We start from the raw sequence: 19,476 nt of genomic DNA, 5'->3' as shown, positions 1-19,476 counted from the left end.
TTCGCTCGGAGACCAAAGTATGAATATTTGCACGACGAAATTAATTTTCTGTGTACAAACTTTGTGTTTGTCAATTTTTAAAACTGCCAAACAGAAAGAATGAAAACCACACTCTAAATCAAAAGATTGATTGCTGTTTGTTGAACTTTTGTAACGTATTCAGAGCGATCTGAAATTATATTCACACCTATCAACGTTTTATATAATGTGATGCCATCAACATCGTAAAGGTGATCATCCTTGGAAATATTCATAAGTAGGCCAATGAAAAAATGAAACCACTTATACCACTAGACTACTTGAGTCCTTACCAAGTCTTATACATCAATATCATTGACAGTCACTTTTCTTAGTTATAAACAGAAGAAACAATCAATCCTTGACAGCGAATGGCGACATACTACGCTGCATATATGTAATAAAATATTGAAATGATCATTTATTTCAGTCTTGTACATATGAAATTTGCCATCATGGCCATACGTTAATGACGTTTTTTTTCAAGATAAAGCAATGCTTTGTTTGTTATGCATTGACTTAATTTTTCCTTCCTTTGCATAAGAATAAAAACACAAAAATGAGAAATGAATAAGTAGACCTTCAGTTTTTTAAACTATCAATTGTACATTCCATTAACCAGATAGTCAATTCTAGAGTAATGTCGTTTTTGCCAGCTATCAAAACATCGTTTTCCTATTAAAACAAGGACAGCAAAGAAGAATAAGATTCCAAACGACAGTGCTGCTATGAGGGCGGCGGATAGCACATTGGACTCCTCCTTTTCTTCCTTCATCTGGTTAGTATCAGCAAAAGTTATGTTCAGATCTCCTGAAATGGAATAAATATGAATACATAACAATATTATGCTTTTATAATATATTATCAGGAGGATTTATGTAAATTTAAAGAAAGTTTTCAAATCGGTTTGATAGTTAGTATCTTATTCATTGGAACGACAAACGCATAATAAGATCATGATTCTAAATTACCAAAATAAGCCCATGTCAAGCATTATAGACAGTTAATTCAAAACTACATGTAAATTCAAAACTTGTATAAAATATGACAAATGAAAGACTGGTAGGGACAATCTGTTGTTATTTGTTTTCTTTCAAAATTGACATTTTTAAGTTCAAGTTGACAATTCTGTGTTTCAAATTGGCATTGGAAGGGATAAATGTCAACATGGAAATTGGCAATGTTGAAAGGAAACTCCGCCAAAAAAAAAATAATAAAAAAAAATGATATTTTGTTCTTTAAGCATAAAAAACACACGTTCATAAATAAAAAAAAGTTTTATTCTCTATGTAATGATTAAAATCGATTTTTGAAATTCACAGTCAGTTCTCGACAGTACGCCGTCTTGTCGGCATGTCCGATCTATAAACTACAAAGAACAAAAGAAATTTAGGTTTGAATTGAATAATGTCAATTTTAAAAATGGTAAAACATCCATTCAATTTATTTGATGAAGTCTTTTTTATTTAATCTGTAATGAATAACATGTTGATTATTTTAACAATTTTTCGCGTATATTTAAGAAAGCGAATGGCGTACATGTAGTTGCGCATGGAAAACAGGAACATCACTTCAATTGCATGTAGTAGGCAATTCACTTAAGTAACTTAACTAAGTTTAATCAACAAATTATATAACAAAAACAAAGACTATTATGATCAACAAATATAAATAAAAAAGTTATAAAGTAAAAATGACAAGGACTGCTGTAAATAAGATGTGATGCACAACATAATGTATTTATCAAAGTGAATATGAAAAACCCGCAGCCCATGCATGCATACATGTAGGAATAAATGTTGAGCTAAGGTGAATCACTATATATATGACGGGAACTTAAAATATATTTAATCGATACAACACACTTCACAAATGTCTTAAATGATATAGGCATAATTGATACAACTCTTATAATGAAATTGGTGTTGATATAGAAAATATATATTCCACAAAAGATATAGTCTACCCAAGCCTAAAACTAACTATTTTTTTATACACAAGCAAAAATTCTTGTCTCAAATAGTGCAAAATATTCTAAAAAGCGAGATTTGAACATGTGCATAAAAATGGAAATAACGCATTCACTCGACGCTTAAAGTGCACTTTAAGTGTCAAATTATTTTTTTTCTTCTTCTAATTTTGTACCGATAAACATCTTTATATGAAACAGCAGTAGGAAGAAAAGGCTCAACGAAATATGGAAATGAAGAGGCCTCATATTTCGCAATCCAATGGCAAGAACCTTCACATTGTTTCAGTCTGTCATATATTTAGTACTTATGACTCCGATTTTGAATATTTGATAAAGATGGATTCTCCAGAACTGTATCGCATACCCTATAGTTAATCAACTTTCTTGCTGCCATCGGCCCCTTGGTTGATATTGGTTATTAATCGGGTTGATACAGAATGTGATACGGTTTTGCCATGTATTATTCTCTTTGCATCAAGCGGATCCTATCTACTATAATTGCTACTCTCTTAACTAATTGTAAACAGTTTAAAAAGAAACGATGAACGATAAAACAAATCCATTTCAAATAGTAGGACAACACTTTCTATTAACTCCCTACCCCTACCCCCCCTCCCCCCCAAAAAAAAGACTATTGAAATTGATAACAGTTACTTTATATTTATTTACTTTTAAAATGTAAATTTGGACAAGAATAAATGCCATTGTATCTACTAGAAACTAAGTTAACTACAACACAACCATTAACACAGACCGGTTTTTGAGTGATAATAGTTACCGAAGAAAATTGTGTTATTTTGAATCGTAATTTCATCATTAAATGCCGTTTCCGATATTTCGTTATCAGGTATTACAACTGAAGCTGTATTACTCATAAGAGTTTGGTTATTTGGCTGAATGGTAGCTGCTGACTCATTCCAAACTGTAGATTTTACTATATCAGCAGTTGCTGACGCTGGTGTAACATTTATTAAATCTTGTACTATTTCAGAGCTGAAATTTACATCCGCAGACACTGTTTGGTTTAGAGTTTTAATTGATAGTATGATATCAGAGAAATTTTTCATTCCTGAAATTAATACATAAAACTATTGAATGCATCAAGAAATACGTATTTTGTTTCCTGTTTATGTGCAGATTTTTATACCGATTATTATCTGTTCAGTATAAAACAAAAGATGTGGGATATCCATCTAGTTCACAAAAGTTGTAGCACACATTAGATAGTTCATCTCAAGAATACATACGACAAAACTTGAACGTTTGTAAATAAGATTGACTGAATTAAACTAATCATATTTTGTTAGTATTACTCACTTAAAAACCGTTCAACAATATGCGCTCTGTACTTTAAAAAATAAAATAACTCTAGCTTAAACAAATGTCGGTAAATTTGTCATACCTAATCTCCTTTATATTTGACGGAAAAAAACAGTGCGCAGTTAGTTCCAAATTTTACTTAATTTACTAAATAATCAGTCGTTTTCAAAAATAGTTAAAAAAAAACCCCAGCGATCATGATAGTTTGAACAAATATTAGGATACATGTACTTACAACCTCAAAACAGTAAGATACATAATAAACACTGCCTCGAAAATTGATGAAGTCGTTGAACAATGTTTTTCTCTCTGTAGAGAACGGACGGATATTGGGTAAACACAATTTCCCTTTGACCTCGGATGGGCGCAAGACAATTTAATCAGGTTCAATGGTCTAGAATTTTGTTTTTGCGAAGATTGTTTGGAAAACCAATATTCAAGCAAGTTCAAGTCTAGGTAAGTCATATCTGTAATGTTTATAACAAATCACATTTATAACCTAAATATAGTACCTTGAAATCAAAGAAGTAAACCGAACGACTTTGAATCTTCCATAGTATTTATTAAATCATACACGTACCTGCTGTTATTGGTTTTACTGTAGATTCCGACATGCTGGTGGCTTCTGTTGTTGATTGGTTTGTGACTATCGGTTGTGTATCATTGTCTGATGTTGTCATGTCCTTTGTTGTCGTTGTTACTACTGTGCTCAAATTCTCGGTTGTTTCCCTTGTTGTTACTTCCGTTGTCATCATAGAAGTTGTAGTAGTAGTTGTTGGTGTTGTTGGTGATGTTGTTGTTTTATTCACTGTGTTTGTAATATTTAAAGCTTTTGTCAACGTATTTATTATTGTGTTTGTTGTAGTTATCTTGTGTGGTGATGTAACATTATGTTGTTCTGTCATTGCATGATTAAGTGTGGTTTCCAGTTCTGTCAAATTCGCCATGATTGGCTCGGAAGTTAATTTTGTTGCGTTAGATAATACTGTTTTAGTTATTGTATTTGTGGTACTGTTTACAGTCGTTGGAGGATGAACACTACTTGAGTCATTATTACCTTGTTCGTTTGAGACCACAACTGATGGTTTCAATGAGGCTTTAGTTGAATGCTGGTTTGTAGCTAATACCATTTGATTAGTTACTGTACTACTTCCATTAGTTTGTTTTACCTCAGTGGTTGACGATATATTTTTAGTTGCAGAACTAGCAGATGATGTCAGTGAAACAGGACTATTAGTTTTACTTGTGTTTGATGTTGTTAATGGATTATTACTTGAAGGTGAACTGTTTGTATTCGCTGACGTTGAAGGTGAGCTGTTTGTATTCGTTGACGTTGAAAGTGAACTGCTGGTTTTCGTTGACGTTGAAGGTGAACTGCTGGTTTTCGTTGACGTCAAAGGTGAACTGTTGGTATTCGTTGACGTCGCTGAGTGCGTTGCCAATGACACGGAAGTGGTACCTTTCGTTGTGAGATTGTTCGTGTTTGTGGATAAAGAGGATGATGACGACAGAGGAATGTTGGTGTTCTTTGTATTTCGATCCTGTTTCAACAAATCTGAATCAACGTCAGTATCATTGATAACTTCTAAAACTTTTTCTCCTATAAATTCCTGATCTTTTGGGGGTGGATTCGTTGTGTCAATTTCATTTTGTATAGTGGTGGTATCATCTTCATCTCTTTTTAAAACATAACTTATAATGGAACCTGAGTCTTGAAATTGACAATTCTCCAAAGGTAAACATTTGTATAGGAAACAATTATCACCGGTTACAGCAGCCAGACTTTGATTGAAAGAGGCAATGTTACATTTGTCTGAAATTAATACAAGAAATTAAATTATAAAACATAATATTTTTTATGTATTTCAATCAACAGATAGGAAAAAAAGAGTTTCGTAAAGTGTTTATTCCAATAACAATAACATAAAAGACATTAACTATTCTATATCGAAAAGATGGCGCATGTGTTTTGCATATTAAAGTGCGAATTCTTCACACACATTGCAGATGTGTGATAAAATAAGTTAACTGATGAGGGTTTAAAACTATTTTTTTAACCGACTTTATAAATAACTGAAGACTCAAATTTGATTCAATTTTCTTTATTTTATCCTTAATGTCTTAGCTCCATCATGTTAAGGTTATTAAGTGAACATTTCTCTTTTTTACCTATTAATGTGCATAATCCTTTATCGATGTTTTTACCATAGCAATTTGGGGAAGTAATATCTAAAATTGGGAATAGAATTGGAAATGTGTCAAAGGGACAAAACCCCACCAAAGACCGGAATACCATTTGCGTGTCGACTTCTTTATACGTCATTTACTTCCAAAAGTCTTTGACTGTTTCCAGTTTGTAAATGAGTTGTAACAAAATTAAAAGAGGAAAATGTGAGACGGTTTTCGAAAGTGTTGCTACAGCATTTGTTGAAATTTAAATTTCCCTTTATTTCTTTCATTTGAGTCAGGTTTGAAATATACATTTTTACTCTGTGTGTGTTACATTGTAGTGTTGTGTCGTTGTTCTCCTCTTATATTTAATGCGTTTCCCTCAGTTTTAGTTTGTTAGCCCGATTTTGTTTTTTGTCCATGGATTTATGAGTTTGAACAGCGGTATACTACTGTTGCCTTTATTTACTGTATTTAGATTAACAAATTTCAAATTTGAGGTACATGTATGACTACACGATGTGATAAATAATTAAACTCTCGAGATATAAAATGGTAGAACCTTCGCACCGTTTGAAGTTTTTTCTATCATAAGATTAGGATATGTGGTATGATTGCAAATAAGACAACCATCGACCAGAGAATAAATGACGCAGCTGTTAGTATTCTACCTGTATTACAACATTGCTCTAAACAGGATTCACGTGAATTCTCATTAAGGTAGGACAACTCTTCGGCACTTGGGTTAGTGAATGAGAACATCTTGTCCACCAAAGGAGCATCAAAATGTGTTTCTGGTCCACAATGGGTAATGGATTGAATCAAATGAAAATTAACAACAGAATAAAGCAGAAGGATGAACATGGTACGCCTTGTTCTTGTTTCAACAGGTTCCTGTAAGATAAAGGATAGAAAAAAAAAAGTTTACTACAAACTAGTCAAAATAACTTATGGTTCTGAATTGTGTAAGAATTAAGTAAAGGCTCGTAAGAAACTGTTTGGCATATATAAAATCTGGGTTTAACTGTTACAACGGAAAGGCTTGTCATATAAAAAATAAGAAGATGTGGTATAAGTGCCATGGAAACAATTATCCACAAGAGACCAAAATGACAAATAATTAACAATTATAGGTCAATGAACGGTCTTCTTTAACGGGTAAAACTTAAACCGCATGGTCAGCTATAACAGACCCCTTTAGTTTGATGAACATTATATTATTTAACCAATAGGATAAAACTTAAATATTTTGTTTGCGCTCTGTTAAGCCCAAAATAAAGCATAGAATATATTCAAAAGTTTACACAAAAGAATGGGATGCGTTGCTGGTCTTATTAACTATGAAAGACTTTATCTGACGATCGAAGTACAATGTTGTTGTTCCATTAATATTTAGTGTATGCAGTCGTATTCAAACGTGCTGATCATGGTTACATTTGAGTAACAATTCGAAAACATTGCCTTTCTTTTTCTTTTTTAAAGAAGAGCCTGGTTTTAGTGTCAACGACATACCATAAGGATGGCCATTATCACCTAGACAGACAGACGGGTGTATGAATTTAGAAAAACTCTACTGTCATGAAATTAGAAAATAAATATTACAAACAATATAATCATGTACATATTACGTCATTGTGTCTGTAAATTAAATTTAAAACTGTTTGCATGTTTTGTTGGTTAAACCTAGTCGACATGGTTGTTGTGCCTATAATCAGTTTTTTCATTATACATGTCAATTGTCACTATTTGTTTCATATTTTTTACTTTTTCTCATTAAGAGGGGTAAAGGTACATTTTTGTTTTATGTAGAAGGGGATATAAATTAAAATTCATCGATTTTTTAAATGATTTACCAAAAAAGGAGTTTACCCCAGAGCTTTTTCAAATATATAATAAAAGTATGGACCACGAGGCTACACGCTACAGGTTGTGCAAAATTTTAGAATTGTGTATTATAGACTTTCCATGGAAATCACTTTTTGTGTGATAGAAGGAAAACTTAACCATGGAACTTTAAGATAAAATATGAGGAAACAGCTCTTTTATTGCGCATACAAAAACGTGACTTGTTTTCTGATACAAAATAAAAAAAGGTAAACTCATTACACATTCTAATATAAAAAATATATTGTCTGAGTTGTCTTCCTTAGTATGACGAAGATGAAATCTATATTTAAAAAAAAAGAAGGTGGAATTAGTATGACAAAACACACCATTTTCCTAATTGTACATTCTTCTGTCAAAATTTAACGTAGAAATTAGAAAAAACAACAGACTATGTATGCTATTAAAATCTAGAATGGGCTTATAGATATAGACAGACAACAATATTTAATCTCCAACGACAGCAGGAGCAAAGTCAAAGGACACTTTGAGCAAGTCAGAACAAACACTGACACCTATAGACAGTCATTATTTCCAAACTAAAAGACCATCAGGTATTGGAATCAACTTCCATCTAAAACATCCCTCGGTCGACACGACAGAGGGATTGAGAACTGTTCTGAAAGAATCCTCTTAAATGATTTTAACAGCAAAGCCTGTATATAGTCTTAAAATGAAAATTGAGGAATGTTTTAAATGTAAATAGCTTTGAGAAGGCTAGCCTTACACTGTGCAAAGTTTTCGTGGGATCATACATATTAAGTTCCTTACTTGGAGGAAGAGGAAAATTTGCACATTTATTAAATACAATGTATCTAGGCCAATTGCTGTCTGCTAATTTACAATGTACATGAAGGGGAAGACACCCGAGCTACCTTAACGGGGTATATGAAAGGTAAATATGATTAAAAAGTTATTGTAACAACTTAAGCCCGTATTATCAATTATCAATTTACTCAAGTAAATATCAAAATATTGGCTACATAAAAAGGGATCATATATGTATTGATACACTTGTTTGGCTGTTTCAGTAAAGATAGCGTCTTGTACATATTTCAGAAACTGTTAACAAACAGAGAGATTGCAATAGCTAAAATAAACTTCAATTAGCCAACAAGAATATACAATAAAAGAAAAGTCAATATGTTCACATCCATCATTGTCCATGTTTGCAAGAATAAAAAGACCTACTTTATATACCCAAGAAAAAAATAATTAACGTCATACAAATTATGCGTTTTTCGCTTGTTTAAATTTTCAAAATAACACTATAGTTCTGAATATATGTTTATCATGACTAAAATGTTAACAGATCGTCTTCGACAGGTTATAAATTTTGAAATTATCAATAAACTTTTAGAATTCGACTCCATCAGGCAATATTGACCTTTTTTAGTTTTTGCTATTAATGTAGGTCCTTTTTCATTTTTAACTGTTTCAGTTCTTATACAGCCTTGGCTTTTAAATATTCGGGTTTGAAGGTAAATCCAGAATTCGGACGCAGGAAATGTATAAAGTATGAAAAAAGATGTGGTTTAATTGCCAATGAAACAACTCTTCACAAGAGATCAAAGGAAAGGGTTGTTTTAATTTTTCCTTGCAATATTAAAAGTTTACAGCTGTCTTTCTTACTTCAATAATGTTTATTGTTTTACATAATCATCAAGTTATCTAATCCCTAATCGATTGAATTATAAGAATAAAATAAATCATTGTCGTTAGTTTGTGTGGTCATGGGCGTTTCTCTTTTATATATACATGTATATTAGACCGTTGGTTTTTCCGTTTGGATGGTTTTATACTAGTCATTTGGGGGCCCTTTATATCTTACTATTTAGTGTGAGCCAAAGCTCCGTGTTGAAGGCCATACTTTGACCTATAAATAACGTTTTATACATTGTGACTTTGATGGAGAGTTGGTTACCACATCTTCATGTCTATATTCATCATAGATTAAATTTGTGTATGCTAGACGCGCTAAATTCTACAAAAGACTCATCAAAAGGTGCTTAATTAAAAAAAATATGAAAAGGCCAAATAAAGAACGAAGTTGAACAGCATTGAGGACCAATAATTCTGAGATGCTATGAGAAAAAAAGTAAAATCACAAAAATACTGAACTCTGAGGAAAATTCAAAAAGGAAAGTTGCAAAATCAAAAGCCTAAACACTTCAAACGAACGGATAACAACAGTCAGAATACAGAAACTAAGGTTCCAATTTTCTTGCAAAGCGGGCTTTGCTCATTGTTGAAGGCCGTACGGTGACCTATAGTTGTTAATTTCTGTGTCATTTTGGTCTCTTGTGTAGAGTTGTCTCATTAGAAATCATACCACATCTTCTTTTTTTATACTTAGATAGTGTTTGGCTATTTTATAAGGCCCATTTGGACATATATTGTAGTTCCTCAATTATCAATATATCCTTGTCATCAAATGTTATGTATCGCATGTACCTGATGATTTTTTTCTTTGATCGTACCAAAATCATTAATTTATTATTTGTGTTTTTAGATCGAATTGAGTTACAAGTTAGTTTTTTTTTTATTCGATATTATATGAGTTAAATACTATTGATGTTGACCTTACTGTTTAATTATCCAATATAAATAGTATGTTTTATATCTATATTGAATTATTGTAGTGCACATTTTATTTAGCGGTTAATAATAATCTATATTACCACACGTAAAACATTTCCCTGTGTTAAGGCGTTTCATACGAAAATGTTTGTTTTTTTTGTAAATTCCTAGCCTAAAGGTAAATGAACTAGCCATGTACTTTTGATATGAAATACTTGAATGTGATATTTATGGTTTGCACATCAAAACTGTTACCAATAATGCACATTTTGATGTCTTTCAATAGGTGTTTTAATTAACTAAAGAAAAGGAATACATATCTAGGCGATAATGTACAGATTATCGGGAATTATTTTTAGTCACGAGAATTTAGGTTTATTAAGATACTTCGTCTATAATGGAATTATAATTATTGTATAATTTATCAAGTTTAGAATATAATTCACCTTGTCAAATTATTATTCCAGATTCGTTGAAATAAAAATGATAATTTATATTGGCTTTATTCGTATTCCGGAAGAAAGTAATATTTAAAGGAGATGTTTTAATTTACAAACGAGTTACTTTATAAAATGAATTTTCGAAGTATAAGGTAAATTTATATATAAATATATTTGATAAGTTTTGACTTATATTCCGTAATGATGCATATCCCCTACCCGGATACTTAGCATGTAAAGCATAACAATTTAGAAGTTGTTTGAAATATGACATTTTAATATGATTTTATATATCTATTTTGCTCACATTTGATACGAACCCGGAAGAAAAAGACTCATAGTTTTATAAGTGTAAAAAATAAGCCAAATGATTGTTAGTATATAGCAATGGTTAATTGATTTTAACTTAATATATCGAATTAGTTTTATAAACACATTCTGTAAATATACATATGAATTCATTGATACAAATAACGTGGAACAATCTGCTGTGCTGTGACGTACATTTACATTGAAGTAGAACACATTTTTAAGGGGCAAGTTGAAGCTCGCTACCGCGTGCTGGATTTTCTCACTGTATTGGAGACCCTTTGATGGCCTTTAACTGTTTTCTGCTCTTTTGACGGGTTGTGGTCTTTTTGACACGCCCTATTTTTCCATTCTCAATTTTAAACATATCTTACTTCATCAATGGGTATAATCATAAGTCCATTACTAGACATAAATGCATAAAAGATTGTTTCTGTTATGATACTTATGGATATTTTCCTAAAAAATATGTATACAACACATCCTGGTGTCCCTCTGTTATCATTTGATTTAACTGACTTGTCCTTCAAAGGATAACGGTATTTATTTTTTTTTAAACTTGCCCTCTTAAAGACGCTTGCATTTTTATCGAAAGAGAAATATTTAAGGTTGCCGGATCACGTTTATGTAATAACGTTATCAACAATCTTTTATGGTTTCGGTACTCGGTGTTAAAAATGAATTCTATTATTGAATAAGAAAGTTATTCAATTGATTGAATAACAAAGTAATTCAATTATTTGATTATAAAAACAGATAAGTTAGTTTTCTCGTTTGAATTGTTTTACATTGCCTTATCGGGGCCTTTTATAGCTGACTATGCGGTATGGGCTTTGCTCATTGTTGAAGGCAGTACGGTGACCTATAATTGTTAATGTCTGTGTCATTTTGGTCTCTTGTGGACAGTTATCTCATTGGCAATCATACCACATCTTCTTTTTTAGAAGTTACAGAAAGGATTACACCAATCCACCCCATCCTTTCGATCAGTGTATACAGAACAAACAAAAAGAAACAATACATGATAAACAGTTTCTGCGACCAGAGTTGGTGTGTCTGTAATATGTTGATGTATCTTTTTCTTTAAATTAATCTCCAGTTTACTTTAGGGGATGATTTATATTATAATTTACCATAAAAACACATCCAATTGCGCTTTTTTTTTTGAAGATTTCACTCAGTTTTGTTTGTTTCCTTCACCTTCTTAACAGATTAATGATATTTGAATTTCGGTTAACTAAGGCTGACATAATTATTCATGACCAATTTTCATATATCGTTTTTACCTTCAACGCATAATTTCCACTTTACTACATTAATCAACACAAAATGACTCACCTGTACAGTTGATTCACAAAATGTTCACTTTTAACTTAAAAGGGATAATCCGTCATTTTCTTAGTCCAGGATATAAAAGTTTTATCCATTATTCGTCTTGCAACATCAAGACTGTTTTAAAAATGTGTAATTAATTTAAGAAATGATGTAAAAACTGTTCTCATTTCTGTATGCGTGTCGCTTATGTTATCAGTTCGTCAATAAAAAGACATTTTTGGTAACAGCTTGTCGTATTCAAATCATATAATAGACACTATTGATTGATTTACCATATTCTTTTCTAATACGCAGTTATCTTTTCCTGGATGATTATATTACAAATATTAAAATGCAATTTATTGCACAGGTAAATCAACTCTGTCAACGTTTTCGATAATACTAAGTAAATATAAATTATATACTAGTAAGTCGAAGAGCAATTACTTTTTAAATTTATCCTTCAATTATCTGAAAAATAGATACTTTTTCTTATCATTATTCGAAATTCAGAAAACTGTTCTTAAATCTCCATAATTATTTGTCATCGTCATGTGATATAGATGTATTCTACGAATAAAATCGAATGATATACAATTTTTCCTACTTCAATTGAAGTAATTATAGAAATTTTCTCCGACTTAACATCTGTAAAATAAACTAAAAAATCAGCCGTATACAAGTTAATTCAAAATTTAGTGACTATGTGGAACGCATATATCCCATCGAGCTAGAGATAAAGGATACTACAGATACAGTTAAGTCGGCCTCATATCTTGACTTACATCTAGAAATTGACAATGAGGGTCGGTTGAAAACACAACTTTACGACAAAAGAGATGATTTCAGCTTTCTCATTGTGAACTTTCCATTTCTAGGTAGCAACATTCCAGCAGCACCTGCATACAGGGTATATATCTCCCAATTGATACGATATTCCCGTGCTTGCACTTCCTATCATGATTTTCTTGATAGAGGGTTGCTGCTCACAAGTAAGCTATTAAACCAATAATTCCAAATGGTGAAGTTGAAATCATCCCTTCGTAAATTTTACGGACGCCATCACGAGATTGGTTGACCGTTATGGAATAACCGTCTCACAAATGATATCGGATATGTTCCTTACGTCGTAACTACAATCCCCTTCCCTTTCATGAATGTGACCTACCGAATTAGACTATTTACCGGATTTGTTATCACATAAGCAACACGACGGGTGTCACATGTGGAGCAGGATCTGCTTACCCTTCCGGAGCACCTGAGATCATCCCTAGTTTTTTGGTGGGGTTCCTGTTGTTTATTCTTTAGTTTTCTATGTTGTGTCATGTGTGTAGTTGTTTGTTTGTCTTTTTCATTTTTAGCCATGGCGTTGTCAGTTTGTTTTAGATTAATGGGTTTGACTGTCCCTTTGGTATCTTTCATCCCTCTTTTACATCGGAGCAGAGACATATAATACATGTCTCTGATCGTAGAGAGGTTTCCTGAATTACAGGCTCCTAAAATGAGACAAACACAACTTCTGTTAACTTTTCCGTTTTCTTTCAGGAACAGCGAGTGTTCTTAATTACAGTTTTATCTATAACTGTTTTTCAAATAAACACGTGTTTTAATAATCATTATACCGGCATCATTGAGTATGTCAAATGGGCCTCCTCGAAAACTATCAATGCCCTTGAACTTTTACTAGATAACATTTTTGTACGCTTAAGAGATTCCGTATATCGCCAAATTATCGGACTTTCCATGGACGGACCTGTTTCTGTATTGTTATGAGTTATAATTTATGACTAAAATCAGCAAAGACCCATTGAAACTACTGCTGATTCAATTGATAACACTTTTAGATATTTGGATGATATATTTGCTCTCAATAATGACGTCCTCAGTATGTACAGTAAAGACATTTGTCCTGCCCAACTGACTTTAAATAAAGCTAATGCTAACAATGAACACTGCCCTTTCCTGTATCTTGATATCTATATCTTTAACGGGAAGCTTTTATACCAAAATGTATGATAAAAGAGATGATTTTTCATTTCCAATTGTTAATTGCTCTAGATTGTTACGTTCCCTTGTCACCACCTTATGGTATTTTCATATATCTTTACTTATTCCAATCGCTCGTGTATATAACAACGTATTTGATTTTAACGAAAGCAATCGCTGTATTACTGAAAACATTTTACACCAGGGTTTTCGATATCAAAAACTAGTCAAAACATTTACTAAATTTTATCATCGGTACAAGGACATCATTCGTAAATATAAATCAACATGCATATATCTCTTAACGTTCAGTTATTTCACTTTCGATATTTTCTGAAAATATTCTTTATAAATCACAACAATGTTAGCATTCACCTAAAAACTAACCCAACCTTTAAAATAGACATATTCCGAAGGGATATTGTTACGATACTGTTGTAAAGTCATTAAGAATTGCATATGTTGGTATTAATATTAATCACTCATAGGGCCTTTTTACAAAATATTAACACATTTATTAAAAAAGCACAGTTGTTGGCATTATTCGGGTTTTGTGCTTCTCATTTATTTTATGATGGTATGATACTAAACCCTAACGGAAGGGATTGTGCTTGATTTTCATATGATGTAGAAATAATTACATTAGATGTACTATGTTCAATTATAATACGTGATTCTGATTGGCCAACTGCACATCACGTGTTATTCCTTAAGCAATTGCATTACACAATAAAACTTATCATTCATGATAACACGAGGTCCGACAATAAAGTGCAAAGGTGAATTAAATAAAAAAATTGATTGTATTTGTGTTTTCATGATCCTAGTTAAGAAATGTAATTATAAGTATTAAATGTTTCTTTTTGTAACCTCATATAGGGGGTGTAAAAGCGTTGACCGTGCGCACATTTTTAGAATGAAGCGCTTCCGAGTTTCATTATAATACGTTATTCTGATTGACCAACTGCACATCACGTGTTATTCCTTAAGCAACTGCATTACACAATAAAACTTATCATTCATGATAACACGAGGTCCGACAATAAAGTGCACAGTTGATTTAAATTAAAAAAAATGATTGTATTCGTGTTTTCATGATCCTAGATAAGAAATGTAATCATAAGTATTAAATGCTTCTTTTTGTAACTTCATAGGGGTGTAAAAGCGTTGACCGTGCGCACATTTTTAGAATGAAGCGCTTCCGCGCTTCATACAAAATGTACTTCGGTCAACGGTTTTACACCCCAATGAAGTTACACAAAGAAGCTTTCAATTCTTAAATAATCTTTCAAGCATTTTAATTGAGGTCTGTAGCTTACATGTCATTAACTGTTAGTAGTCCTTTGTTAATTTTTGCATCATTGTCATTTTGCTGAGTTTTTTTTTCTTACCAATTCTGACATCAGACTCAGACTTTTTTTTAAACTGATTTTTACTGTGCGTATTGCTATGTGTTTCTTTAGTTTATATTGTCTAGAGGTATAACCCCATCGCATTTTTGAGCCTGTCCTTTGTTAGTCTTGTATGTTTTTTTTAAATTAAATTCATTTATACGTTGTTGTACCCCATGTGCGAATTCAGATATGTGTTTCAAAAGTATACATTTATATATGAACATGTATATACTCTCAAAATTGAAATTCAAGCTAATAATTTATAACTGGAAATGTTTGGTACCTTTGTAATCCTACATTTAAAGTCTGAAAAGATTTGAAGTCTGAATTGGTTGTCTAGTTTCCTAGTTTGCTTGGATAAATAGACATAGATACTAAAATATTTTTCGTTATTCAAGTGATGCTTTTTTGCGTATGCTTCGTTTAGGATTTTTAACAGTACCTGATATATGATGGAGCGGCTAATGTATAGATACATGTATGTAATACAATACTATAACTAAAAGTTGATATATTCAAATTTTTTAATTGAATTAAAGATCAAATCAAAATTTTGTTATTTCATCCTGTTTAGATGCTCTAAATCCAAAGTGAAATGTTCCATTATCAGTCGGAGTTCGTCGGATTTCATCAGCTTTTAAAAAGTCCATTGGTGAGTGAATTTCTTCATCTGCCCTATCTGTTTCGTCAGAGTAGTGGTGCATGAGTTTAGAGAGATCAGGAAAGGAGCTCCCCATACTTTCCCTGTCATCACGATCACTATCATACTCAAAATGTGCAGGGGTAATTGTTTCCTCCTTCAGTGGATGGAATACGTCGTCTTCTGTATCCAGAACAATGGAAGAGAACCGAACTTGTTTATCATTATAGTCGATGTTTGGTTCATTGTCCTGATCTTCGTATTTGTGTTCTCCATTTTCAGCATCTTGGTCAAATAATGACTGATCTGATTCGAATTTCATTAAGTTAGAGGATTCAATACGTGGTATATTGTCTTGTTCATTAATTTCAAAGTTACTGTATCCACTCATATCAATATCATCGTATGTCTCTACAGATGTTACAATTTGGGTACCATCTGCACTTTTAACAAAAGTTTGTTCCGAATGTTCTTCTAATGTTCCATCTACATTTGATGGTTTATCTTCTATATTTAGTCTCTCTGCCAAGTCTTGTAGACTTTCCAGTGCTTCGTTGGTGGCAGCAGCTGTTGATGGCGATATTGTCATTGTAGTTTCGTGCATACTTTCGTAAACAGGATTAGAAAAAGCTGTAGCATCAAGAGATGCTGCGTTACTGCTTTGACTTATTTCCACTTCCTGTGTATTTAGCGAGCCAGCATAGTCAGATGTTTCATCGTCAAGTCGAACCTTTATTTCCTGTGATTCATATAACGAACTTTTACGAATCAAATTGCTATGAAGCCGATCAAACTTCTGTTGTCTGAAATAAAGATAAAAAAAAATAATTGAAGATATACATATTATAGATAGTACAATTAAGTCACTAACACTAAGTGATTTCGCACCTAACATATTTGATAAACACTTAACTTTAGTTTAAGACCGTACGATTCACTCTAAAAGTCTTTTTATATCATCGTTTCATTGACGAACACCCCACATCTTTTATTTAAAAGAAAACAAAACTCACAGTTTAAGTGAAAATTTCAAAAAGGTTGCAAATAAACTCATCTTAAATACCAGGATTGAAAGTTTATATTTGCGCCAGACCCGCGTTTCGTCAACAAAAGACTTATCAGTGACGCTCAGATAAAAGTAGTAATATAGCCAAACAAGTATTATCAAGTTGAAGAGGATTGAGGGTCCAAAATTCCAAAACATTGTGCAAAATACGTATAAGGCAATCTATGCCTTGGGTACAAAAATCCTTAGTATTTAGAATAATTGGTGCTTTTGCAAACAGTTAATTCATAAAAATGACCATAGAATTGATAATTATGTTAACATCGAGGTGCTGAATACTGGGCTGGTGAAACCCTCGGCGATGACACATACAGCAGCAGTGGTATCGACCCAGTGGTGTAGATAGTTATCAAAGGTACCAAGCTTATAATATAATACGCAAGACGCGCGGTTCGTCAACCAAAAACTCATGCTCAGATACAAATAATAATAAAGCCAAACAAAAATTGAAGAGCATTGAGGACTAAACATTTCAAACAGTTGTGCCAAATTCGTCTAAGGTAACATGTGCCTGGGGAAGACAACCCATGAAATTTCCATTTCCTTTGTTTGTTTATTTAAAAAAATCTCCACAATAATTGTCTGTCTAAGATGGACACCTCAAATTGCTATACTCCTATGCAACCTCATATGAGCATTTGTCTACTCTTATACATGAATATTGTAACTACTTACTTTATAGTGTAGAGTCCCCATTGCTTTCGAATAACGATGATGAGAATAATACTGGCAATAAATATCACACCACCAATAGCAATTAAAGCAATTTCTACAGCACGAATACCCTCCCTATGAAGGCTAGGTAGATATATTGTCCTCTGGTTTCCAAATAAAGCCTGGATTTCTGACATGTGTTCCAATATCATACTGTAATATAGAGATATAATTTTCTATATTACAAATAAAAATGAATTTTGTAAATCGTTTAAAATTAACTGTACTGCGTTCAACGTGTAATTCAGAAAAAAAATCTATACGAAACGTTTTTAAACACAATCGTGACAATGGCTTGAGTTTTACGATACTGATTTTTGCGCCGATTCGACCCAGAATATTTCCATTGGAAAGATGTATATTTGGTAAGAATTCGCACTTTCCATATTTCTGTGTTCAACCTCGTCTAAGACTTCATTTTTAAAAAAAAGTTATAAAAAATGCTTTTCAAATTAATAGTATTCCGTACTTACACTCTAAGTGTGGAGGCAGTTATGACCGTTTCATTGTTGTATTTTCCAGAAATATACATATAAGACCTAGACAAAAAAATGATTGCTAGATCAGTGTCAAATATATAATCTTAATACTCGAAGATAATTGCATAAAGAAATTTAGAACTGTATGTGTATTAGAACACGGTGTAGTGTATTTGGTGACTCTGAAAACAGAAATAACAGTCTGATTAATGCAAGATTAAAAATAAGTTGGATTTGTATTTTTGAACTGAATTTACTCCGGAACTTAGTAAACAGAATGAGGGAAAGGTCATTCAATACTCTATTTATTCTAGGCGCATTTGATATACAACTTGTTCATAGTAAATTTTTGCATAAAGAATATCACCATTGGTTATAAACTTGGATAACGAAATACGGGTTTTCTTTCGACTGGCAGTATATTGTGCGAGAATATAAATTCCCAGCATCGTCCGATCAAAATTGTGGACACGCTGTTCGTTGAAGATCCCACAAAACAACTCTATGTAGAAGTCTTAGGTAGCATTTAAGGCAACATTGATATCCCTATTCAACATTCCATAATATTCAAGTTATATTGATTTGTTCTCGTCTGGACTATTTGCCACTGGACTTAAGACAAACAACAATCATCAATTATCAACTAAAAATATCAAAAAAAGACAATGTTGTTTAACTTAAATATGTATTTTAAAATTCATTATTGATATCGTCAAAACTTTTCGATGTATAGTAACTCATGTCATGGTGATAGTGCGGTGCACAAAAAATTACAGTACTAATGTTTATACATTTATACAAATGTCTACCTTATTTGTTGATTTTGATTCTTCAGTTTTACACCCTTAACGCCCTCTATATGAGTTTTGATCTTCAGAATGGCACCAATTTGTCTGTAAATTAGGAAAAAAACAAAAATTAAAATCCCACTGAACATTGTTGCTGATTAAATCAGGACGCTGACGATACAAATATCACGTAGGAGCTCTACAAATTCGTATTTGATTTAAACTTCTGTTTTGATTTGATCTCACTGTCGAGTCTTATATATTCAAAAAGCGCTTTTACCTTATCAAATATTAGCTTGGTACATTTGGTGATTCTCAACAAATACCTTTGATGATTCTTAACAAATACCTTTGGTGATTATTTACCAATAGGTAGATCGATACCACTGCTGCATGGTGGATG

At 32.1% G+C, this 19,476-nt stretch overlaps 2 protein-coding genes across 3 annotated transcripts in view; both read right to left on the bottom strand.

Moving 5' to 3' along the window:
• Positions 1 to 426: 426 nt before the first annotated feature.
• LOC143047955 (uncharacterized) lies at positions 427 to 12,245 on the bottom strand. Of its 2 annotated transcripts, XM_076221328.1 has the most exons (5): positions 12,031 to 12,245; positions 6,151 to 6,373; positions 3,891 to 5,123; positions 2,769 to 3,059; positions 427 to 828 (listed from the first exon to the last, which is right to left on the bottom strand). In XM_076221328.1, exons 2-5 carry the CDS (start codon positions 6,341 to 6,343, stop codon positions 617 to 619), a joined length of 1,929 nt encoding a protein of 642 aa, XP_076077443.1. In that variant the 5' UTR covers positions 6,344 to 6,373; positions 12,031 to 12,245; the 3' UTR covers positions 427 to 616. The 2 variants fall into 2 exon arrangements, with proteins under 2 accessions (XP_076077443.1, XP_076077444.1); XM_076221329.1 differs by lacking the exon at positions 2,769 to 3,059 and having other exon boundaries at positions 12,031 to 12,232.
• A 3,651-nt stretch (positions 12,246 to 15,896) lies between these two features.
• LOC143047954 (protocadherin Fat 3-like) overlaps positions 15,897 to 19,476 on the bottom strand; it is a 28,914-nt gene continuing 25,334 nt past the window's right edge. The window contains exons 23-26 of the mRNA XM_076221327.1: positions 19,095 to 19,178; positions 18,280 to 18,345; positions 17,768 to 17,959; positions 15,897 to 16,829 (exon numbers count right to left, since the gene is read on the bottom strand). Of these exons, the coding sequence (XP_076077442.1) occupies positions 15,932 to 16,829; positions 17,768 to 17,959; positions 18,280 to 18,345; positions 19,095 to 19,178 (1,240 nt within the window). The 3' untranslated portion in view covers positions 15,897 to 15,931. The remainder of the gene's footprint in view (positions 16,830 to 17,767; positions 17,960 to 18,279; positions 18,346 to 19,094; positions 19,179 to 19,476) is intronic.

Source organism: Mytilus galloprovincialis, chromosome 10 (assembly GCF_965363235.1).
Source record: "Mytilus galloprovincialis chromosome 10, xbMytGall1.hap1.1, whole genome shotgun sequence".
Classification (NCBI taxonomy): Eukaryota; Metazoa; Mollusca; class Bivalvia; order Mytilida; family Mytilidae; genus Mytilus; species Mytilus galloprovincialis.
This window is presented reverse-complemented; position numbering and strand designations above follow the sequence as displayed.